General features: G+C 41.9%; 1 protein-coding gene across 1 annotated transcript in view; it reads right to left on the bottom strand.

Annotated features, from left to right (window-relative positions):
- efr3a (EFR3 homolog A (S. cerevisiae)) overlaps positions 1-24,947 on the bottom strand; it is a 125,975-nt gene that overhangs the window by 36,899 nt on the left and 64,129 nt on the right. The window contains exons 7-9 of the mRNA XM_072363104.1: positions 24,364-24,513; positions 15,532-15,672; positions 1,202-1,280 (exon numbers count right to left, since the gene is read on the bottom strand). Coding sequence (XP_072219205.1) covers positions 1,202-1,280; positions 15,532-15,672; positions 24,364-24,513 — 370 coding nt within the window. The remainder of the gene's footprint in view (positions 1-1,201; positions 1,281-15,531; positions 15,673-24,363; positions 24,514-24,947) is intronic.

Raw genomic sequence — 24,947 nt, 5'->3', positions numbered from 1 at the left:
ACAGGGAATGAACGTAGATTGCACCCTTCAGGCAGATGTTAGAGGGTATTTCCACCTGTTATTTTGCACCGTGCTGAAGGCACATTTGCCTCTTATTTGCCATCATCTTCTGCGAAAATGAGCAAATGTTTCCGCTGAAACCAGTCTTCTGTATGATTAATATTTCTGTAGAAGAGGTGACTGGTCTTACTGGTGAGTTTCCCATAAAAAACTGTTATTCAGCTGATCACTAACTTGCAGGATAAGGTTATATTATCAGCCAGGGTATTCAAGTCTTGATTAAAATGCCCTAATTTCCTTAGTTTTTATTAGGGCTGGGAAAATATTAAATTCTTTAATCGCATTAATCGCATGATTTCCTGTGATTAATCACATTGTTATACACTAAATCCAATAATCAATTCAAAGTATGTTTGATCAGATCTGAGTTTGCCATTTAGTAGAAAATGTCTCCAAATGCTGAGGATGTGCTCTCAAGGGGAGTAAAAGCATTGTGTGTGTTTCGAATATATTCGAAACAATATTTCAAATTTCTTTTGTGAATGATAGGTGGAGCTTTATCAGGCCAGTCGAGCTGGCCAATCAGAACAGATGTGGCCAACAGAGCAGCCAAGCTATGAAGCTAAGAAAGTTCCAAGCTTTATTAAAACAAGATGACGATTTCAACACTCGTGTTTTATCACACATTTCTGTGAATTTTAGGGCCGTTTTAGATAATTGTTTTTTTTTAAACAAAGCTCAGGTCGGAATGAGTTAAACTAAATTAACTAAACTAAATTATCTAATAAATATTAATAAAAACAGTATGTTTGATCAGACCTGAGTTTGCCATTTAGTAGAAAATGTCTCCAAATGCCGAGGATGTGCTCTCAAGGGGAGTAAAAGCATTGTGTGTGTTTCGAATATATTCGAAACAATATTTCAAATTTCTTTTGTGGATGATAGGTGGAGCTTTATCAGACCAGTCGAGCTGGCCAATCAGAACAGATGTGGCCAACAGAGCAGCCAAGCTATGAAGCTAAGAAAGTTCCACGCTTTATCAAAACAAGATGACAATTTTAAAACGCCATAAAGGCAACGTTACTCAGTTCTCTTTCAGAGACGACTACAAAATTAAAACAGCTGCTCAGAGAATAAGAAAGTCACTTAAACTAAAAGGCAGTGTTCAGATTTCTGCTCACACAGTTGGTTTGTATCGCACCTGAATGGAGTACATGATGATTCTGAAACAGGAAACAGCAAAATCATTGGGGTCCCACAGGTGATGGTTGTCCAGGTGACTGCAGAGAAGGAAAATAAAGAAATTTTTTCAATTTCACAAACACTCCACAGCAACATTAATGTGAAACTTCACCGAAACTTGGCTACGGTGAGAAATGGAAACAGCCCAACTGTTTTCATGAAGGTTGAGAAACAATCAGTCAAACAACAAATACAAGTTTATAGTCGAGACCGTGTCAGGTTTCATCTGTTCTATCTATTGATTATAGATTAACCCCAAGAGGAAGCATTTACAGTGTAAACTAAAGTGGACCAGATGTGGATCCTTGGGGTACACCACAGGGCAAAGAGGCTGAATGAGAAAAGTGATGACCAACGCTAAAAGAAAAGGAAACTTGGTAAGAACTTCTATTGGTTAATTTAATTAAATATGAAGTTATTGAACAATATAGTTATATCGATGTCACTTGGTTTTCATCACCTTCCCCAAACATTTGGAAAGTCCAATTGGAGAAGTAATAATGAGCACAGTCTGACCAATTCTTTGGCCTCTGAATGACATACTGGATTCATTTCATACAATATATTTAAAAAAAAAGACATTTCAGGTTTAATAATGGCGCTAAATAGTAATGCTTTAAAGGCATAATGATGCAGCTCCACTGTTTAACTGAACAATGCTCCAGTGGACTACCAGACAAGAATAGGCCGATATAATTAGATAATGCAGAGGAGGCCCAGTTACACAAAGGGCATGAAAGTACAGGGAAAGCAAAAGGGAATCCGACACATCCCACTGCTGATCTTTGAGGAGCCACAAGGTCAGAGGTTTTTAAAACAAACACATCAGCGGGCGTCAAAGACGCCGGACGGCGAAAGATTTACTCATCTCCGCGGGAGCCGACCTGCAGCCTCAAGGTAAACTCAGATACACTCATCTATAGGATACATCTGCTATTTATGTGTGTGGAAAAACACACACAGGTGGAGGTTGGCTTATTCACCCCACCCACTTACAGCCGGAGCAGCTTCCACAACATTACAGCCTTCAACATGCACACCGGGTTTATAAAAGCTGCAGGTTTGAGCCAGAAGTACCTCACATTTCTGCTGTTTATTAGTATAAAATAAAACCAGATGCAGCATGTGAGTGAATCTCCTAATACTGACGAACATGTGGCAAAGCCAGTCGTTTATGATGAAAACAGAAGGTTTTGCCTCTCAGATTAGTCTAATTTAACATGTTTTATCACACATTTTTGTGAATTTTAGGGCTGTCTTAGATGCTGTTTTTTTTTTTAAACAAAGCTCAGGTTTGAATGAGTTAAATACTGAGACCAAGTCACACATCCACAGGTGTTGTTTCTCATCATTAAAAAGAAAAGGCCTGTCACAGGGCTGTTTTTTTTGTTTTAAATGGGGGAAAAAGGAGAGTGAATCCCTGTCCAAATGAAAGTGTTTTCAAGAGACAACAGATTTCTTCACGTTTTATGGCAGAATTAGCTTTATACCTACTATAGAGCAGGAATCACCTTTTTTTAGGCACCGAAAGGGCAGAACAAATGATAATTAAAACTAAATACCAATGAAGCCTGGTGACAGTCACCAGGACTTTACTATAATAGTAGCAACAACCGTAAAAAATTAGGTTTTGTCTGAGCAGGCATCCCAGTTACAGAGGCCAGAGGGCCTTTAGTGTCGATAAAATGGCCCCGAGTGCCCAGAAACCTTTGGAAAAAGGAGTTATAAAGCTAAATTAAGGTTAGGATGCCCCTTATTCGACTGCCTTTGGACTTGGGAGGAGGCCCTGGGGCAGACCCAGAACTCGCCGGAGGGATTATACATCCTCTGTGGACTGGGAAAAGATTATTCTTCTAAACAGAGAAACTCTTGAATACCACAGGTTCTATGTTTAGGAGGCAGTTGGGTGGATATTTACGCAGGTGTGGGTTGGCTTCCATAACAAATCCTGTGGGTGGAGATGTAAAAAACCCACTGATCAAGTCACTAACAGGGTCTTTATGAATGTTATTAAAGGTGACTGAGTGTCTGTGAACAGGTAAACGTGGAATTTGGCGTGAAGCGATTTTATTAGTCAAGATTAAAAAGAGCCATTAACCAGTTAAATGTCTAAAGACAAGCAGCTTATTCTAAAATGTCTCAAACTTCATCTTCAGTCTAATTAGGAACTATGTGAACAAACAGAGTCTATAATTAAAATTTTAATTTGGACACATGAATGGACCTAAAACACCAACAAAGAGGGGACACAGATGGACTTGGTTCATCTTTCAATCTCTGTGTTGTGTTGCTCTTCAATAGAAAGTCAAGATGGCGCCTACAGGTCGTCCGTAATTAACCCAACTCGGCCGGTCATTGATCTCTTCTGACTTCTGGCTATTGTTAAGAATAAGTGTTCATCTCTAAAAGCTGAGGGGAGCTCTCTGACTGATGTGGAGCCTCTTTAGTTCAGGCCATGAGATGCGTTACGTTAAAGCTGCGGGTGGAAAGCGTCGGGAATGAGACGGACACGAGGACGGCTGGATACCGCCACACATGAACGAAGCCATCTGGCTGATGGATGCTTAAAATATTCCCAGTGACCATCTGGCTTTCAGTGCAGCTCTGAAAAAGTCTTCAAAGCTATTATCTTAATGTCCTGAAATACTTAAGATAAGAAATAAGAAGGGATAAACAAGCTGAACAACAGCTTTTTCTAAGAAAACTCACTAAAAAGAGATCAAATTTCCAGTAAAAATATGCTTTAAACAGACATTACAGAGCGTCTGTAACCGGCCAGCCAAACTTTTCCTTTTATTTTTTGGTAAATATCGAGTGAACGATCGGGAGAAACATCAAGAATTCCTCCAAGAGGAAGCATGTACAGTGTAAACTAAAGAGGACCAGATGTGGATCCTTGGGGTACACCACAGGGCAAAGAGGCTGAATGAGAAAAGTGATGACCGACGCTAAAAGAAAAGGAAACTTGGTAAGAACTTCTATTGGTTAATTGAATTAAATATGAAGTTATTGAGCAATACAGTACAGTCTGACCAATTCTTTGGCCTCTGAATGACATACTGGATCAATTTAATACAATATATTTAAAAAAAAAGACATTTCAGGTTTAATAATGGCGCTAAATAGTAATGCTTTAAAGGCATAATGATGCAGCTCCACTGTTTAACTGAACAATGCTCCAGTGGACTACCAGACAAAAATAGGCCGATATAATCAGATGAAGCCTTTCGATATGACAGCAACCTCTTTCCTTTCCACACATACAACGGGATCAGACTTCTTCTTGGTCACCGAGAACAAAAATTTGGCAAATTATTCAGAAACTTTGCAGTTTGCTCTGAAAACCAAGTGTGAAAATAACATTTCCAGAGTTTTACAGGGAATTCTTTCCCATTTTTATTCCATTTTTGCTCGGTGGAAACGTATTTTTCACCAGATGGAATCGCTTGTATGATCAGTGGATTTTAAGCCTCTGATCTTTGCCGGTACTCTGATTGGACACGTCTGCACTCAGCAGATATCTGAGGTTTTCCATCACAAACACAGCAGAACAGGCGACCTTCGTCTTCTATAACACGGTGCATTAAAATAGCGTCGCTTTTTGACCCAACCCTCTCAATATCTGCCACGTTTTCTATTAAAGTCGATCCGAACCGGCCTGAACTGCGGGACCTCAGGCCGCATAACGGGCTCCTAAAGTCGGGTTAATATAATTAATTAAGCAGCCTATATCACTGATCTTTCAATTATCTCTCACTGATATTCCAAACTCTCCGACAGTCTGCTGAAACAGGACTCACATTTAGGTCCACAGCTTTAAAATGAGAAGCCAACCATTCACACAGAACCTTTTAATTATACACAAACAACTCTTTTTCTGATAGAAAATGTAAAATATATTGAGCTCTGTTAGAGGTCCAGTAACTGGCTGAAGGACCTGAGGATTGGGAATTAAAACCACCAGGATATCATATTCGATGTGTCTGCCTTCTTTGGCTAAATATTGGTAAATCGGATCCTTCAGTGTTTAAGAGAAGCTCATGTTAATGCAACAAAGCCGCAGACTGAGGGCTGAGGATGTTCAAACCGTCCTCTTGTTACTGCAGTGATGAGACGTGTCAGGATCTGTCAGATTCGGCTCGGCTGGGGGCCGATTGATTGATCGCGGTGCTGCTTCATGGACTTTAATCAGCTCAGCGTGTCGCAGTAGCAGGAGAAAGAAGAACTTCTGGGTTTTTTTGGGTTCTTTTTGCAAAAATGAGGAAAAAAGCTGGAGCTGATAATCACACATTTTACAGGAAGGACCCGTTTCTGGGCTTCTGTGCCGCTCTTTAACTACATTCAGCATTTTCCAGGGGAAACATGGAGCAAGCTATTAAATAGGAAAGGAGACGAGAGGGGATAAGTAAAGAGTAAAGAGAGAGGAAAAGGCAGAGGGGGGCGATAAAGATGACTGGAATCTACTCGTATGAGAACAGTCCAACAAAATGACGTCAATCCAAACCCCCGAAACCACCCCCCCCCCCCTCCCCGTTAACCCCAATCCTTGCTATTTATAGCCTGAAGACGCTCCACCTTTCTCCTCCTCCTGCCTGCAGGAGGAGAAACCGTTTTCACCCTCAGACAATAAAACGAGCAGCTGCTTAATTGGGAGAAAATGTAAAGGCTGGGTATTAAGTCCTGTTCTGCTGCTGTGGAGCAGGCGGGTTTCTGTACGAAGCAGCAACACCAGAATGCGTCACATCTGTGGCCTGATGGGTGTGGAAACAAAGCTACACCTGAAACTCCTGAATTATTAAAAGAGAATGATATGAAGGCTAAAAATACAGCACCGGCCAGGACATGCCGACCCGTTAGAGGGAATCTCTACAGCAAAATCTGAAAAATGAAGCTTGTATTGTTGAACTAATGAAATATTCAATATTTTTAACGTTTCGCACTGTTTGCTCTGATTGGAGGAGTCTTAAACAGCTTCACAAGGTCGTCATAAAGCTGGATTAGTGTCCAGTTCAAGTAATTCATCCAAGTTTGGCGGCTCTGAGCCGAGGTAGCATCAAACCACGCTACTAGTCCAGACGATAACAGGAGCCACTCGTTTTATTTAAGGGAAATAACACTAAAATGCATGTTGATTTGACCTTGATCTGGTCAAAAACTCAAAGAAGTTCAGCTTACTCCCATGAGAAATGAGAAATGTAAAGAATTTATGTTTAAGAGGCTTAAACAAGCTGATTTAAGGCATTTATCCATTGAAACAATGACCTTAAAGTCCTCATGACACGACTACGTGCCACATGCCTCCAGATATACTTTACACTGGCTGCTAAGTCTGCTCTGATTGGTCAACTCCAGTGGCCTGATCAGGCCCCTCGAATCGGTCTAAAAGTCCTTGTTTTAGGGCATTTCAGCAGCTCGCTTTGGTTTCACACCTGATCAGAACCTTTTGTCTTGAGTTTAAAAAGCCAGACAGCTCCAGACTGTGGCGCCGTCTGGCCTGCAGGGGGCGCAGGAGGCCAGCCTGTCAGAGCTGCTGCCTGAGCACAGAAACAGACACATTTGAATGGAGAGGCAGTGTGAAAACGACCCGATGCTGCAGTCTAACAGCAGCCATGTGAGGCTGAAGGCAGGAGATGTGTTCGGACTCAGCAGACGTCCTCTGTCACACCTCAGATAAATACTGACGGGGTGTCAACAAAAAGGAAGGAATGACACCGTTTCTCTAACAAAAACAGGCACAAAACGGGAGAAAAGACCAGAAACACACACACATTTACACAAAGAACCACTCTCACTTTGAATCGCCACATTTCAGAGTAAAAAATATTCATTTTCATTTACAAATGAACAAATAAAAATGATGAACCACTGATTAAAAAGGCTTTAATCGATAAATATCTTGATTATAGTTTGGAAACACTTCCAAGGTTCAAGCTGCTCGTCATCATCAATAAATCAGAAGTGGTTCCTTTAATTAATAAAAACATGAAGCATTTAAAAGTGTTTCTAAAAAAAAGTCACACTGTAAATGTGATGCAGTCGGTTCTGAAGGAAAACCTGAAGAATGCCGACGGCTCCCAGTTTAAATAACTTCAGTCTGACACTATGAACCGCTGTGTATAATACAACCACATTATAGGCTGACGTTTTAACGCCTTTAACGGGTCTGAATAACGCAATAACCCGGAGCCTGGCCCGCCGTCGCCATGGAGAGGAGGCGTGAAGCTTTAGCAGAAGCTTATTAAATTCAAGTTTGGGTTTAATGTCATTCCTCTGTCCAGAATTTATCCAGAAGAATCAGAGCTGCTGCTCCAGATCTTTGGATCTAACCACAAGTATGTGAACTGACGGCAGAAATAAAGAGCAGAGCAATAATAAAACTGGACGAGGTTTGTAAGAAGCTACAAAAAGCATCAACAAGCCTTCATTAAACCCGTTGTAGATAGTATTGATAACGGTAGATGAAGCTGAAGATGAGCTGCAGCCAAAGATATACTGAAGACACATTAAGAGCCAGAAACAGACGCTTCAGTAAAGATATACTGAAGACACATTAAGAGCCAGAAACAGACGCTTCAGTAAAGATAAACTGAAGACACATTAAGAGCCAGAAACAGACGCTTCAGTAAAGATAAACTGAAGACACATTAAGAGCCAGAAACAGACGCTTCAGTAACTATTAATTCTTCCTTTTCTCTGCATGTAAACATGCTGTAGATCCATTTTAAAATTCCACATCTCCAGCTAAGCTAAATCAGAAATTCCTGGTTAGTTTAAGCTAACCTCTGGTTAAAGTTCTCAATAACATTTTTAATAATCCTGCACACGTTTAAAACTCGACTGCTGCCTGTGGAGCTGAGGTGGTTAAAGAGTTAAAAAGGTCTTTAAGAGGTTAAAGAGCATTAATGAGCTTTCGGTGGGTTTTCAGGAGCAGCTCCGAGGCGAAAAGGAAGGTGAGTAAATGAGGAAATGCAGCTCCTAGTTTTCCTGATGGTAACCAGTTCAAGTCATTCTATGGCCGACTGTTTACGGCAGCATTAAGGTTTTCTTGCCATTCATCTTCTTTGTTTGGATCATCATTTCCAGGTTTTTCAAACTTTAGACCAACCCCTGAACATGCGTTTTGCCACTTCTGTGGATTTGTAACTTAATCCGATGTCCTGCTTCTGGGTCAATTTATCTGAAACTGCCACCATCTGAAGTGATGGGATGGCGAGATTAGATTAGATTAGATTAGATTAGATTAGATTAGAGTCCAAACCTGTTGTTGACCATAAAAAACATCCTGCATCTTTTAAATTAGGCTTCAACTCATCTCAGGACGGTCATGAACAGAATCTGATGTCTTGGACTCTTGACATTCAGAGAAGCTCCATCCCTTATTATCCCATATTTTCCATTCCTTTCTACATTTTGGAGTAAAGTAAAAAGTAGGATCCTGCTCTGATTAGCTTCATTGGGTACATATGATGCTGTGGCCCCTTTTTTTCCTCAACACAAAACAGAAAGATGACTTTCTACGGGAGCTAATTTCCTTCTTCAGTGAAAATGAACAAAACCATCCCAAGCAGCACGGCAGCCCCCCCCCAAGGACTGTTGTTTCACATCACTGCATATTAGAAGAGTTTCATCAGAGTACTCCATCTCTTTTAAGTGGCTCAGGCAGCCCTGGGTGCCACCAACAAGCTGTGAATTAAGTAGATCAGTGGAGGGATGAAGAATAAACCCATTTTTCCTTCATGTTTTTGCTTCTGAGATCATTTGTGTTCTACGGTATTGCGTCACTACTGAGTTAAAGTGTTTCCCGCAACTTCAAAGTCAAAATAATTTAGTAAAATAATAATAATAATTAAAATTTTTAAGGATTTGTACAGAGAAGCTTCAGAAAGCAGCCTTCCAAAGTTGTAGAGGATGACATCTTATCCCTCCCAGGCTCTGAGCAGTGGATGATAAATTAATTCAAACAGTTTAAGAAAACCAAAGCTTAAAACCGAACTCAGAGCTCAATCTAAACACGTTCGTTTAACATTTTAGGTTAAATGTGAATAAATATCTTTTGATTTATGTGATTCTGTCTGGAGCTTCAGTGAATTAGGAATATTTTCAGACCTTTTTATGTTTTGTTGTAGCTGCCGGAAGCTCGTGGGTCACCGCCATCCACCCCCCCCAATCTGCTAACCTCAAGCAAGTCGACCAATCAGAAGATACTTTAACCAGATCCTCTTATTCTTAATAGAGCAATAAAGTTGAGGAAGGAGTCCAAAATGCTAGCTGGTCACATGGTTCATGTCGCCTCCAATAGTCCTTTGCAGGCTATTTAAATGCATATTTTCGGCGGGAAAGAACTGCGATTTTTGGCCATTTATGGTCAACAATACATCAATCTACATTTTTTATTTACTCTAACGAGCATACATAGTCTAATAATAATATATATATATATATATATATATATATATTGATTGATTGATTGATTGATTAGAAGCAGCTTCACAATTATTTCACGTGTTGTCTAAGGATATTACTCACAAATAATTGAAATTATTTAGTCACTTTGCGTACATCTTTAATGTAAACAGATATGCAATATATTAAAAATTCTAAAGAGATATGTTGTTTACTTTATATGCACCAGAAACAAATTGCTCTATTGATTACATGTGCAGAAACCTGCTGTTGAAACTGACACATTAAACCACAGATAGAAATATTTATACACATCAATTTATACTATCGATGTGTAAATATTGAGGATTTTTTTATTATTATTATTGCATTATTAGCTTATTTACTTCAATAAATCCCTAACAAACATAAGAAAATTAATAGCATGTCAAGTTAATTCTTCTACATTGTTCATACATATAGTCCACCATGTAATGTGCACGAATGTACCGTTTCCTCACTGACACAGAGAGGAGAACATTTTTTATTAATGTTCCCCAAATGCAGTTATTTAGTCATATTAATTTAATTCAGAAGTGGAGAAGATGTAGAAACTATTTTTTTTTTTACCTTTTCAAACTGCGTCATTAGCAGTTCACTCTATAATAAGTCTATAGCGTTGCTAACGCTAGCGGCTAACGCTAGCGGCTAACGCTAGCGGCTAACTTCCGGAAACTATAGAGTCAATTGGAGACTTTATCTCCACAATAGAAAGCGCTTCCTCATTCTGAACCAATTAAAACCTATTTGGAGCTATTTGAAGTGTGCAAAGCTAATCTAGAGATACCCAAGATTAAGAGTTAGATAACATGAAATTATTGTGTCCACTTTAAAAAACTGTGGGAGAGAATAAAAGGAAATTAAATTACTTTGCAGAGGTCAGATATGTGGAAAGAAAAATAACAACTGCCGAAATCTGCAATGAGAAAGTGTTTAAGTTTTTATGTTTTCTTAGCTTTGCTCGTCTCACCTGGGTGCACAAACTTCTTATTAATGAAGATGCTGCAACAGTGGACACAGCTCACCTTTACCAGCAGTAATACCCAACATAAAAACATCTGAAACTGAAAACAACCCGCAGACAAAAAGCTGTCAGTCCAGAACACAAAACTCTAATTATCCCAGAAAGTTGTGCTCATTAGAAACTGTGGTCCAACACAGCATGGAGGACACAGAGAAACGCCATCCCTTCATGCTGTGGTGGCAACAGGCCGTCCCCTGGGAGATAGTTACAGCTGCTGGAAAAGTTCGGAGTAAGCTGAAGCCCCCCCCCGAGCTCTGAGGTTAAACACTGCTGCTACTTTAAATAGTAAAGGATTTCATCAGCTTGTTTTAGCAGGTGCACCAGAGTTTAAAGAAACTGTTTCAACGTGATATAATATATAATAATATAATAACATAACATAACATAACATAACATAACATAACATAACATAATATAACATAATATAATATAATATAATAAAATATAATATAATATAATAAAATAAAATAAAATAAAATAAAATAAAATAAAATAAAATAAAATAAAATAAAATAAAATAAAATAAAATAAAATAAAATAAAATAAAATAAAATAAAATAAAATAAAATAAAATATAATATAATATAATATAATATAATATAATAATTCAGATATCAATAACAGGAGATGTGTGCCATGACTCCTGGTATTTCTATCTATTTTTTTTATCTTGAAGCCATTGAAAAGATTGTTAAATTCTTGCTGTACGGGCAGAGATTTTGATGAATAATAAGAATAGAGTTTGTTTCCTTCAGCCCATTAAAGTGCATTCATTCAGCATTCACACCACTGTTTTGCACCTTCGAGTATGTCATAGAAGGCATTAATTAGCTGTGATTTTGGGGTCATATGTCAGTATTTGTGTTTATAATCAGGTTAAACTCAAATAGATTAACAATAGTCAACCTTTACGTATAGTTTTCTTCAAATTCCTGATGAGAAATTGCAGTTAAAACCATCCCAGAAACCAACCGAATGACATCACCGCCATCAGGGCTAAACCTGCTTCATGGTAAAAGCTGATGTTTTAAACATGCCACTTCCACACAGAAACACACCGTGGCAGAGAAAATCTCAGCAGGGATCCTCCGACTGCTTGATAACCGCCTAATTTATGCGAGCCGTGCTGAGCGGCGGGCGAGGATCTTTACCCTGGAGACGGTCGCCGGGTGGCGACGGAGCGCCGTGTGATAACAGCGCTCTCTTAATTTCCTCTGTGTGCCGGGGGTCTGCACGGAGAAATGAGTGCGTGCGAGACGGAGAGGATGCATGTGAGGAAATGATTGTACGAGGACGGCGTTTGTGTCCATCTGGAGGCGAACAGACACCGTTTGTACACGGATCTCCAGTCCCGTCCTCCTGCTGTCTGTTTCATGACCTCCACGTTTGATCATTCAGCGTGAGGAAGGCAGCAGGTATTTGTGTATGAGGCCGTAATGAAAAGAAAATCAAATGGAGATTATCTGCAGCAAACACACAGCCGACACCTGCCCATAATGAATAAATATGGCGCTGGATGGCAAAAATACACGACTCACCAACCCTGTTCGCATAAAAACTCCAGGATCCTTAACACCGTCTCATATTATTTAGCTAGGATATTATTTTGTTTTATATTATATTTATATTATTATTTTTATTTATATATTTTATTTCTTCCTGGTTCTGGTTCTTCCAGAGGTTTCTTCCTGGTTCTGCTTCTGCCAGAGGTTTCTTCCTGGTTCTGGTTCTGCCAGAGGTTTCTTCCTGGTTCTGCCAGAGGTTTCTTCCTGTTAAAGGGAGTCGTTCCTTTCCACAGTCCCTCAGGCTCAGGACGGGAGATTGGACTGAAGACCAGTTTCGGTCCAATCTGTTGGTTTCCTTAGCTCGGATATTATTTTTGAATTGGCTCCATATGAATTAATTGGATTATGATTACAATGAATTGAATTCTAATTGGCTTGAGTTGGACTATATTATTTAAATGCCTTGAGATGACAATTGTTGTAATCTGGCGCTTTATAAATAAAATTTAATTGGATTTTATTTGAACACTTTAAACATTTCCAATAAAACTGAAGCTCCATAGAGCAAATGGAAGATCAGTCTGTCAAACTTTGAGTTCTCCACAGCTGCACTGAGCCTCTTTTTCTCAGCCTTCTTCAACACTGATTTCAGATTGGAAAAGATGTTCAGATTAAATCTGAGGTTCTGCAGCACCATCAGTGCAACATTTATAAGAACAGAACTGATTTGTTTGTCAGAAAGTAAGCTGTGATGCAAACTATGAAAGGAATAAAGTAAGTAGCACAGATTTCTCAGATAGTTTAAATTAATCTGGGACTAAAAGTGTCGTTTCTGAGCAAATGTTTCAGATGAGATTTGCACCAAACCATTTGGAATCTTGTCGTGATAATATAAAAACTAGAATTCTACGGCTAATTACACACTCACAGTCTTACACAAGTCAGATAAAACACCACCACCTTCACGAGTAACAGCTAAAAACAAACGCATTTACAACATATTGACCTAATAGAACCACTATTTTTCCTTTAGGCAGCATTCTGTGGGACATCTCCAAACTTCACAGAGGTTAGCAGTATTTAAGCAGATTCATTTTGGGCCACTGTGCTAATGCAAAGGTTGCTGAACAACCTGATTATCTCAGTGAATTCCTAGAATACAATCCTGTTGAATATTGTCTGTGAGTGCAGTTCTTCGTCCCCAACAGGAACACCGTGCCCTCTTCCTTTATCCTTCACTTCCCTTAGTACCTACACTTAAGGTCATAGGACCAGAGCCCTAACCATAAGTCCTTCCCCTGGCTCCACCACGGGAAAATTAATTTTCATAATTCCAACAATTTTGGCTAAAGCTAACTTTTTTCAGCCTATATCTGACCACCTGTTTCTTTTTGCTTAGGCCTTTCCCTGCCATTTATCCTTACCCTAAGGTCCTAGGACCAGAGCCCGAACCATAAGTCCTTCCCCTGGCTCCACCAGGGGGAAATTAATTTTCATAATTCCAACCATTTTGGCTAAAGCCAACTTTTTTCAGCCTATATCTGACCACCTGTTTCTTTTTGCTTAGGCCTTTCCCTGCCATTTATCCTTACCCTAAGGTCCTAGGACCATAGCCCTAACCTTAAGTCCTTCCCCTGGCTCCACCAGGGGGAAATTAATTTTCATAATTCCAACCATTTTGGCTAAAGCCAACTTTTTTCAGCCTATATCTGACCACCTGTTTCTTTTTGCTTAGGCCTTTCCCTGCCATTTATCCTTACCCTAAGGTCCTAGGACCATAGCCCTAACCTTAAGTCCTTCCCCTGGCTCCACCACGGGAAAATTAATTTTCATAATTCCAACCATTTTGGCTAAAGCTAACTTTTTTCAGCCTATATCTGACCACCTGTTTCTTTTTGCTCAGGCCTTTCCCTGCCATTTATCCTTACCCTAAGGTCCTAGGACCATAGCCCTAACCTTAAGTCCTTCCCCTGGCTCCACCACGGGAAAATTAATTTTCATAATTCCAACCATTTTGGCTAAAGCTAACTTTTTTCAGCCTATATCTGACCACCTGTTTCTTTTTGCTTAGGCCTTTCCCTGCCATTTATCCTTACCCTAAGGTCCTAGGACCATAGCCCTAACCTTAAGTCCTTCCCCTGGCTCCACCAGGGGGAAATTAATTTTCATAATTCCAACCATTTTGGCTAAAGCCAACTTTTTTCAGCCTATATCTGACCACCTGTTTCTTTTTGCTTAGGCCTTTCCCTGCCATTTATCCTTACCCTAAGGTCCTAGGACCATATCCCTAACCTTAAGTCCTTCCCCTGGCTCCACCACGGGAAAATTAATTTTCATAATTCCAACCATTTTGGCTAAAGCTAACTTTTTTCAGCCTATATCTGACCACCTGTTTCTTTTTGCTTAGGCCTTTCCCTGCCATTTATCCTTACCCTAAGGTCCTAGGACCATAGCCCTAACCTTAAGTCCTTCCCCTGGCTCCACCACGGGAAAATTAATTTTCATAATTCCAACCATTTTGGCTAAAGCTAACTTTTTTCAGCCTATATCTGACCACCTGTTTCTTTTTGCTTAGGCCTTTCCCTGCCATTTATCCTTATCCTAAGGTCATAGGACCAGAGCCCGAACCATAAGTCCTTCCCCTGGCTCCACCAGGGGGAAATTAATTTTCATAATTCCAACCATTTTGGCTAAAGCCAACTTTTTTCAGCCTATATCTGACCACCTGTTTCTTTTTGCTTAGGCCTTTCCCTGCCATTTATCCTTACCCTAAGGTCCTAGGACCATAGCCCTAACCTTAAGTCCTTCCCCTGGCTCCACCACGGGAAAATTAATTTTCATAATTCCAACCATTTTGGCTAAAGCTAACTTTTTTCAGCCTATATCTGACCACCTGTTTCTTTTTGCTTAGGCCTTTCCCTGCCATTTATCCTTACCCTAAGGTCCTAGGACCATAGCCCTAACCTTAAGTCCTTCCCCTGGCTCCACCACGGGAAAATTAATTTTCATAATTCCAACCATTTTGGCTAAAGCTAACTTTTTTCAGCCTATATCTGACCACCTGTTTCTTTTTGCTCAGGCCTTTCCCTGCCATTTATCCTTACCCTAAGGTCATAGGACCAGAGCCCGAACCATAAGTCCTTCCCCTGGCTCCACCACGGGAAAATTAATTTTCATAATTCCAACCATTTTGGCTAAAGCCAACCAACACAGCCATGTTCTGCCACCTGTCTGAGCACTTTGACCCGTATCGTAAGGAGATATTGAGCCAGAGCCCGTCTGAACAGACCTGGGAGGAAGTAAAACCTGAATACTTACACCAACACGGGGCGGACGGCGTTGTTCATGTTGCCATAAGCTGCTCGCCCCAGCAGCTCTCTGAAGCAGCTCTCAGCCAGAGCTGACGGGTTCTCCTCGCCATCCTGACCCACCCCCGAAGGAGTGCTGGGATGCCCCGCCCTGTCACAGAAAGAAAAGAGCTGTTAGGAAACGCAGAAAGTGGGAAAAAGAACGAAAATACAAGCAGCACAACGGTTGTGTTAGCTAATCTGAGTTTAAAAGTTTGCTTTAAGAAGAGTTAAAACGACTGGAATCAGCTGCATCCAGAGAGAAGAGGCCGAGGGGGAGTGCAGAAAAGGAGGGATGGACGGAGAGAAAGAGCCTCTGAGGAATGAAGGAGAGGAGGAATCAATCAGAGCAGCTAACAAAAGGGAGAAATCAAATGAAAGTATCGACCAGCCTCAATCAGATATGTGTGTGGAAACAGTCGGCTTCCAGCTGAAGACTGAAGCACTGCAGAGCCTGTCCAGGGAGGGCGTTTTTCACCCAGCGGCACCCCCCCCACGCTGAAAAGAGCTCATCAGAAAATCCATCACTTTTAAATCTCTTTGATTTTAGAGTCCAGGTGATGAGGATAAATCCTGGTTTAAAGGAAGTTCAGCATCAACAAACATGATGCCACTTTCTTTACTACGGGTAATAAAATCTGCTTCTTCACTGATAATTGGCACTCCTTTATCTAGTAATATATATATATATATATATATATATATATATATATATATATATATATATCCTTTATGTAGTAACGTCAGATTGGCTTCGTACTCCAGATCAGAGCGTAAAGAGCAACGTATCTCAAGAATCTTTTGGTCCATGCTGCATTCATACCAGTTTGTTTGGGATGACAGCGTTTTCTTAATTAATAGATCTGCTTTCATGTTGAACAATCAAACTGCTACCTTTAATTCAAGGAAAAAACAGCTCATCTGTAAAGAATAATAAACATCTGGTTACGCTAACCCTTCCAGCACAGCTTCACGTTAATATCCTCCTTAAGATGGCCGATATCCAAGATATAAAACTTACCAACAAGTTGGTCATTTAATTCAATCCAGTTTTATTTATAAAGCGCCAGATTACAACAATTGTCATCTCAAGGCACTCAAATAATATAGTTCAATTCAAGCCAATTGGAATTCAATTAATTGTAATCATAATCCAATTAACTCATATGGAGCCAATTCAAAAATAATATCCTGGCTAAGGAAACCAACAGATTGGACCGAAACTTGTCTTCAGTCCAATCTCCCGTCCTGAGCCTGAGGGACTGTGGAAAGGAACGACTCCCTTTAACAGGAAGAAACCTCTGGCAGAACCAGAACCAGGAAGAAACCTCTGGCAGAACCAGAACCAGGAAGAAACCTCTGGCAGAACCAGAACCAGGAAGAAACCTCTGGCAGAACCAGGAAGAAACCTCTGGCAGAACCAGAACCAGGAAGAAACCTCTGGCAGAACCAGACTCAGGAAGAAACCTCTGGCAGAACCAGAACCAGGAAGGGTGGCCACCCGCCTCCACCAGCTGGGCTTTGAGAGGATGGATTTACCGTCGTGGCAGCAGAGCAAACTGCTCTGTTTTACATTTTTTTACATCATAGTAAATCACTTTCCCAGCAGGCAGCTGGGTCTCAGGAAACAAACAATCCAATTACTGTCAGACCACCAAGGAGGTCCAGGGGAAGTTCAACGCTTACTGCTTGTTGGAAGCAGGGAAATGGGAGAAAAACAAGAAAAGCTACGCTGTATTTGAAGGTGGGATGTTGTAGTTTAAAGTGTTGACGAACTTAAAGAGATCTTTAAGGTTTCACTTATGTTAGAAAGATTAAAATGTCCAAAAGTGAGGGAAATGAGTGTCATCTACAGTCATCTTAAAATGACAACGAAAACAGGACTTATTCAAGGATATTGCCATGGTTACGATATCAAGAATCAGGAAAATAAAGGTCAACGAAGAAAATCCATATTTAGGTCTGCCTTCATATCATTAATATCTGAGGTGTTAACCTGGTTTTCTTTAAGATGAAATCATGTAGCAAACTGAGAATTTAAACTGGTTAATATGCTAATTTAGATGCTAATTTAAATTATACAGTTTTACATCTTTGCCAGGTCACAAAACCTCAGATGCACAGCTCTCTTAAGGTCCCACCACAGCATTTCAGTCAGGCTGAGGTCTGGACTCTGACTGGACCATTGCAACACCTTGATTCTTTTCTTTTTCACACATTCTGCTGTAGATCTGCTGCTGTGTTTGGGATCTTTGTCCTGTTGATGAGCCAGTTTCAGCCCAGCTTTAGCTGTGGGACAGATGGCCTCACATCTGACTCTAGAATACTTTGGTATCCAGAGGAGTTCATGGTGGACTCAATGACTGCAAGGTGCCCAGGTCCTGTGGCTGCAGAACCAGCCCAGATCATCAGCCCTCCACCACCGTGCTTGACAGCTGGTATGAGGTGTTTGTGCTGATATGCTGTGTTTGGTTTCCTCCAAACGTGCTGCTGTGCATTAGGACCAAACATCTCCACTTTGCTCTGGTCTGTCCAAAGGACATTGTTCCAGAAGTCTTGAGCTTTGTTCAGATGCAGCTTTGCAAACCTAAGCTGTGCTGCCATGTTCTTTTTAGAGAGAAGAGGCTTTCTCCTGCAGCCCTTCCAAACAAGCCATCCTTGTTCAGTCTTTTTCTAACTGTGCTGTCGTGACCTTTAACCTTTAACATGCTAACTGAGGCCTGTAGACTCTGAGATGTAGCTCTGGGCTTTTTCACCTTGGGGTGACCTTTAACCTTTAACCTGCTAACTGAGGCCTGTAGAGTCTGAGATGTAGCTCTGGGCTTTTTCACCTTGGGGTGACCTTTAACCTTTAGCATGCTAACTGAGGCCTGTAGAGTCTGAGATGTAGCTCTGGGCTTCTTCACCTTGGGGTGACCTTTAACCTTTAACATGCTAACTGAGGCCTGTAGAGTCTGAGATGTAGCTCTGGGCTTCTTCACCTTGGGGTGACCTTTAACCTTTAACATGCTAACTGAGGCCTGTAGAGTCTGAGATGTAGCTCTGGGCTTTTTCACCTTGGGGTGACCTTTAACCTTTAACCTGCTAACTGAGGCCTGTAGAGTCTGAGATGTAGCTCTGGGCTTCTTCACCTTGGGGTGACCTTTAACCTTTAACATGCTAACTGAGGCCTGTAGAGTCTGAGATGTAGCTCTGGGCTTCTTCACCTTGGGGTGACCTTTAACCTTTAACATGCTAACTGAGGCCTGTAGAGTCTGAGATGTAGCTCTGGGCTTCTTCACCTTGGGGTGAACTTGCTGGGACGTCCACTCCTGGGAAGATTGACAGCTGTCCTGAATGTTTTCCACTTGTGAATAATCTTTCTCTCTGTAGAATGATGGACTCCAGATAGTCTGGAAATGGCCTTATAACCCTTCCCAGACTGATGGGCAGCAACAGCTGTATCTCTGAGGTCATTCCTGATGTCTTTCCTCCTTGGCGTTGGCCTCAGTTTCAGTTCATTTTGTTTCAGTAATGTGTTGTTGATCCTCTGAGGTCATATTCACTCTAAGACTTGGATGATTTTAATAGTTTCTTGACACCTTTTAGACATGAATGTACCACGTAAATATATTTTAAGGAAACATAAGTGCAGACGCTCGTCTTAGCGGCTGAGAAGAAAACAGCTGAACAAAATTACAGCTGAAGGTCAAGTTCACGTTGAAGGAGGACGTCCTGATATCCATCGTGCTGCATTTCTGTGCCGAAGGCCAAACACAAGCAGGTGGTTAACTGTGAACCTGGAAGAGCTTTTCCTCATTCATTTCCACCCTCTGCACGCCGGCCACGTCCGCCTTCCCTGAGATGCAATTAACCGAATCCGGCGCCCTTGACCGCTGCTTCCCGCCAGATCCACTGAGGCTCGATTAGAAAGCCACAAGCTAAACTAACCACAGCTGTGTCTGGAAACAACATTGTCCTGAGATTGTGTGCGAGTATTCAGGGGAACAAAGGAGCTAAACACAACCAAACGCAGCTCCATCCTGAGAGGACTGTGTCACACATTAAAGTGACAAACCTGGACTCTGCGGAGGGAGGTCGGCCTCTGAGAGGGTCCAAAACTGCAGCAACAGCATTTAGCTGTTCGATGCTTCTATTTACTGAGCGAGGCCTCAGAAAAGTGCACATTCAACCCCCTTTTTCTGCAGGGTTTAGTTGGAAAGCTTTACACAACGAAGCAAAACTTTACCCTAATTTTAAAGACTCCAGTGGAACACCAAAGATATAAAAACAGAAGTAAGTTACAGGTTAAAAAGGTGGTAAAAGCTTTAAACCTCTCAGACATATCGCCCAACAAAGCAATCAAAAGTCATCTTTTACCATTTAACATGATTTAGTCTTTGACATCAGTCCCACTTCTACACCTCCTGTCTCACATCTGACTGATGTAGCTGCTCATTAACACTCAGCATGACCCTCAGAAACTGCCTGAATGATTCTGTTAACACCGAGCTGTTCGCCCAGGTGATGAATACGTGCAAATACGGATTATGGGAAGGCTGCATTTCCATTTAAATGGAGAGAAATGAGACCTAGAGATTGGTCTGTGGGGTGCAGGAGTGCTGGGAAATAAAACGGTGGGATCATAAAGAGAGAAAAGTGAGTTTAATAAATGTTACACCTGCAGGGAGTCTGATGGAAACGGTCAGCTGTAATAAGAGGGAACTGGCTGCTGAGCTGAGGCCAAAATATCTGACAGGATTTGGAGGATGGAAGCGGTTCAGAAAGGCCAGTCACATGAAACTGAAGCGATGTTTTTTATTGTAGATCTGTCACACGATTTCAATTCAATTCAGTTTTATTTATAAAGCGCCAAATTACAACAAATGTCCTCTCGAGGCACTTAAATGATAAAGTCCAATTCAAGCCAATTGGAATTCAATTCAGTGTAATCATAATCCAATGAAATCCAATTAATTCATTTCAAAATAATCCAATTCATTCATATAGAGCCAATTCAAAACCAATATCCGAGCAAAGGAAAGCAACAGATTGAACCGAAACTTGTCTTCAGTCCAAACTCCCGTCCTGAGCCTGAATATGTTGTCCAAAACAGTCCAAAAGCTGCAGAGTAATAGAGAAATAACATCCCAGCTGGTCTCTGGTCTTTAGTGAAATGGAACCTATTTGTATTTGATGATTTCCGGAGGGAAACCTGGTGGTTTCAGGCCATCCTAAGTTAGTCAGGTCACTGTAGGGTGGAGCTGGGCGTTTATTCTCACGCTAACTGTTGAGCAGAGGTCAGGACGGACAGTTCGGCACACAAAGCCTCCGACTAACACCGTCTCTGCCCATCTGCTTCCCAACAACCAACGCATTGAAGGTGATCCAGCTTTAACCGCGTTGGTTATGTTGGAGAACAGTTTGAATACCTTCAGACGAGGGGTGGGCGATATGGCAAAAATATCATATCACGATTACGATTTTATCACAATCTTCAATTAAAAAGTGAAAAACAGACAGTGTTGCAGAAGTAATTTTCGGCTGGGCAGCTCGTACCGCGGCTCAACTACTTGAAGCAGACGTTCGAACCTTTTCTACCGTCTTGAACGGTACCGATACTTTGCAAGATAAAAGGTAACTGCTTCTGTTACCTCTTTCTATCGCTTGTTTGACTTGTCATACGGAGTGCCTTTGTTAAATGCCTGTGTTAATGTTGTCTGTTTTGGTCTTAGCTAGCTGCTGCTAACGCTAGCTGCTGCTAACGCTAGCTGCTGCTTACGCTAGCTGCTGCTTACGCTAGCTGCTGCTAACGCTAGCCGCTGCTAACGCTAGCCGCTGCTTACGCTAGCCGCTGCTAACGCTAGCCGCTGCTAACGCTAGCCGCTGCTAACGCTAGCCGCTGCTTACGCTAGCCGCTGCTAACGCTAGCCGCTGCTAACGCTAGCTGCTGCTAACGCTAGCCGCTGCTTACGCTAGCTGCTGCTTACGCTAGCTGCTGCCTCCGCCTGCGGTGCCGGTGCCGCCGGGCACCTAGCTTCTTGGCTCTCAGCATCCTGTTTGGATGCTTCCTCTTCAAGTGATTGAACAGCTTCGTCCTGTAAACTTTGCAAATTACATTTGCTTGCGCTTGATCAGTTGCGTAAAATCCAAACCAATTCCATATTTTTTTTTTTGCGACCAACTTCTACATTTGGCTTTCAGCCACAGCTCTCCATGCAGCTACACACAAACAAGGAGGCGGGTAAGAAAGCGCGTCACTGCCCGTAATTCGCTGTGATTGGCCGGTCAGGTTGATGATGTAACACGTCTGGTGCATCAGTATAGAACTGCAATTTATAGAATGTGCCCGAGACGATCCCACGATCTGTAGTTTGACAGATCGTTACGGATCGTCTTCACGATTTAATATCGTCATATCGCCCTACTATCAGCCCTACTTCAGACATGGACAAAGAGTGAGGAGCCGTTTCCTCTCCATGACCTTCGAGGTCCACAGACAGATTGTGGATATGGTCGTCTTCCTGCTCAAAGACGTGTGGACTCTGCTAAAGCTAACTCAGACTGAAGGACACGTCGCCACAGACCCTGCTGGGTTCAGCAGAATTCACAGCAGAATCAAACAGAATCAAAGAATTTTTCATGTGCCAACAGTTATTTGAGGCCTGGTGTGACAGTTTTCATCAAAAAGAGCTCTGCTCTGCACATTTCCAGTTAAAAAGAAAACTAATTAGCAGCACTGCTCCACCAACAGTCCACATTAAGGTGGAACAACTCCCGCTGAGGTTCTGACCTCCAGCAGAGATGTTTTATTTCCATTTCCTGCTCTGCCAGCGGACGCACGCAGAGGTATGCATGCAGAGGTATGCATGCCGGTAAATCATGAGCTCCGAGTTCGATTTTAAAGCAGGTGTCGGTTAAATCTGGGATCAGATGTGAACATATTCACCCTCCGGCTGAAAAAACAACCACTAATGATCAATTACACGGAGGGACACGCTGCCCTTTGGCTTTGTTTCAGAGGCTTCTCAGGATTACGGCACGACTGCCCACAATATAAGATTCCTGGTCACGGCACAACCTCAGGAGACACGCTTTTTGAGGGATGATGGATAGACGTTTTTAGGAGGAGCCGTGAAGGTGGCGGGGGGCGCGAAACCCAGACAGAGGTGTGAACGTGAGCAAATAATGAGCTTAAAGCATCGACCCGTTTGGGACCACAACCTTAATCTCCAATTCCTCCTCGAGGGGAGTCGCCTCCACTTCAGGAGATTTAGGTGGAGGAGGTGTAAGCAGGAGAGGAGGCATGCAAAGACAGGCGGAGAGGCACCCAAAAATAGCTTTTTGTTCACATGGAAACCACACAAATGAGATGAGGAGGAAGGAGGAAGAGACAGCGAGAGCGAGGAAGAAGGGAGGGGCGCCTCAATGAGAGAAGGTGAGAATAAAAAGTGAAGAAGAAGAAGAAACTGTGGTCGCTGTTTTTAAGATGAAAAAGGTTTCTAATCTTACTCAAACAACTTGTTTAATTAAAGACATTAAACAGCATTTATGGGATGAAATGAGAGCTGCTGGACTCAGAACTGAACTGAAGAAGCTGCACATCTGCTTTATTTCAATCAAAACTGCAAACAAAGACAAAATACAGATGTTCAGAAGCACCTAAGCTCTGCTTTCTGCTTTCTGTGGTCTCTGGTCTTTAGTGAAATGGAACTTATTTGTATTTGATGATTTCCGGAGGGAAACCTGGTGGTTTCAGGCCATCCTAAGTTAGTCAGGTCACTGTAGGGTGGAGCTGGGTGTTTATTCTCACGCTAACTGTTGAGGACGGACAGTTCGGCTCACAAAGCCTCCGACTAACACCGTCTCTGCCCATCTGCTTCCCAACAACCAACGCATTGAAGGTGATCCAGCTTTAACCGCGTTGGTTATGTTGGAGAACAGCTTGAATACCTTCAGACGAGGGGTGGGCGATATGGCAAAAATATCATATCACGACTTTTTTTTAAAAATAAAATCACGATTTCGATTTTATCACAATCTTAAATTAAAAAGTGAAAAACAGACACTGTCTGTTTTTCGCAGAAGTAATTTTCGTCTGGGCAGCTCGTACCGCGGCTCAACTACTTGAAGCAGACGTTCGAACCCGTCCTTTTCTACTGGCTTGAATCTATTGTATAAAAGGTAACTGCTTCTGTTACCTCTTTCTATCGCTTGTTTGACTTATCATAGGAGTGCCTTTGTCAAATGCCTGTGTTAATGTTGTCTGTTTTGGTCTTAGCTAGCTGCTGCTAACGCTAGCTGCTGCTTACGCTAGCTGCTGCTTACGCTAGCCGCTGCTTTTATGGGATGAAATGAGAGCTGCTGGACTCAGAACTGAACTGAAGAAGCTGCACATCTGCTTTATTTCAATCAAAACTGCAAACAAAGACAAAATACAGATGTTCAGAAGCACCTAAGCTCTGCTTTCTGTAAGTCTTTAAGGCCTAACGCACATCTGGGAGATGGGAGATGGTGGTTCAAATCTCCTGCACGAAAGGTACTACCTCCAGGTAGGAGGTCCTTAGGTGAGACCCCTTTACCCTACCTGCCTACCTGTAAGTCGCTTTGGATAAAAGCGTCTGCTAAATGCATAAATATATATATAACATAAACATCTGCTTTATTTCAATCAAAACTGCAAACAAAGACAAAATACAGATGTTCAGAAGCACCTAATCTCTGCTCTTTAAGGCTCTTTAAGGCCTAACTTTGTGAGTTTAAGTCTCCTCCTGGAGTCTCGGTGGAAAACTTTTTCTGTTTTTTCTGTTTGTGCGTGCAGTACCTGTCCAGGTCCTCGCCGTCCTGCATGTTGAACAGCATGGAGGGAATCAGCTTGTCCATGTGCTGAGGCTCCCAGATGATGGCCTGAAGCTCGTCGTTCACCGTCTTCCTCACCACACCCTGAAGACCTTTGATCCCGGCGACTCGGATCCTGATGCAAACACACAGAAGAGCTCACTGCCAGCGTTTTTCCTGTTTCTAACTTCCTGGTCACAGATTGTTGCTGTTTCCCATCATTAACGCTCTGATTTATTCGACCGATCCAATGTGAACAGAGATGCTAACACTCTGAAGCTGTGCTGCATTCGAATGAGGCCAAACATTTAGAGGAAGAAGCAGAATCTTTCTCATCTGTCTGCACAGCATGATTCCTTTCAGAAGCCGAGAGAGACGCCAACTTTCCTTCTCATTGTTCTGTTCTGGACACAAAACTCTCTGAGCAATAACGCAAAACACAGGGCAGGCGACCCCGCCTCGGGCTTTATCCAATCACTGCCCCAGAAATCCTATTTGGGAATTCATCTCCACCTGTGAGGAGTCGCCGCTGAAAGGAACAATGAGATAGAGAGGAGAAGCGAGGAGTCC

Source organism: Leuresthes tenuis, unplaced genomic scaffold (assembly GCF_036924035.1).
Source record: "Leuresthes tenuis unplaced genomic scaffold, fLeuTen1.0.hap1 SCAF_14, whole genome shotgun sequence".
Lineage (NCBI taxonomy): Eukaryota > Metazoa > Chordata > Actinopteri > Atheriniformes > Atherinopsidae > Leuresthes > Leuresthes tenuis.
The sequence above is the reverse complement of the archived record's forward strand: the minus strand, read 5'-3'. Positions and strand labels throughout refer to the sequence as shown.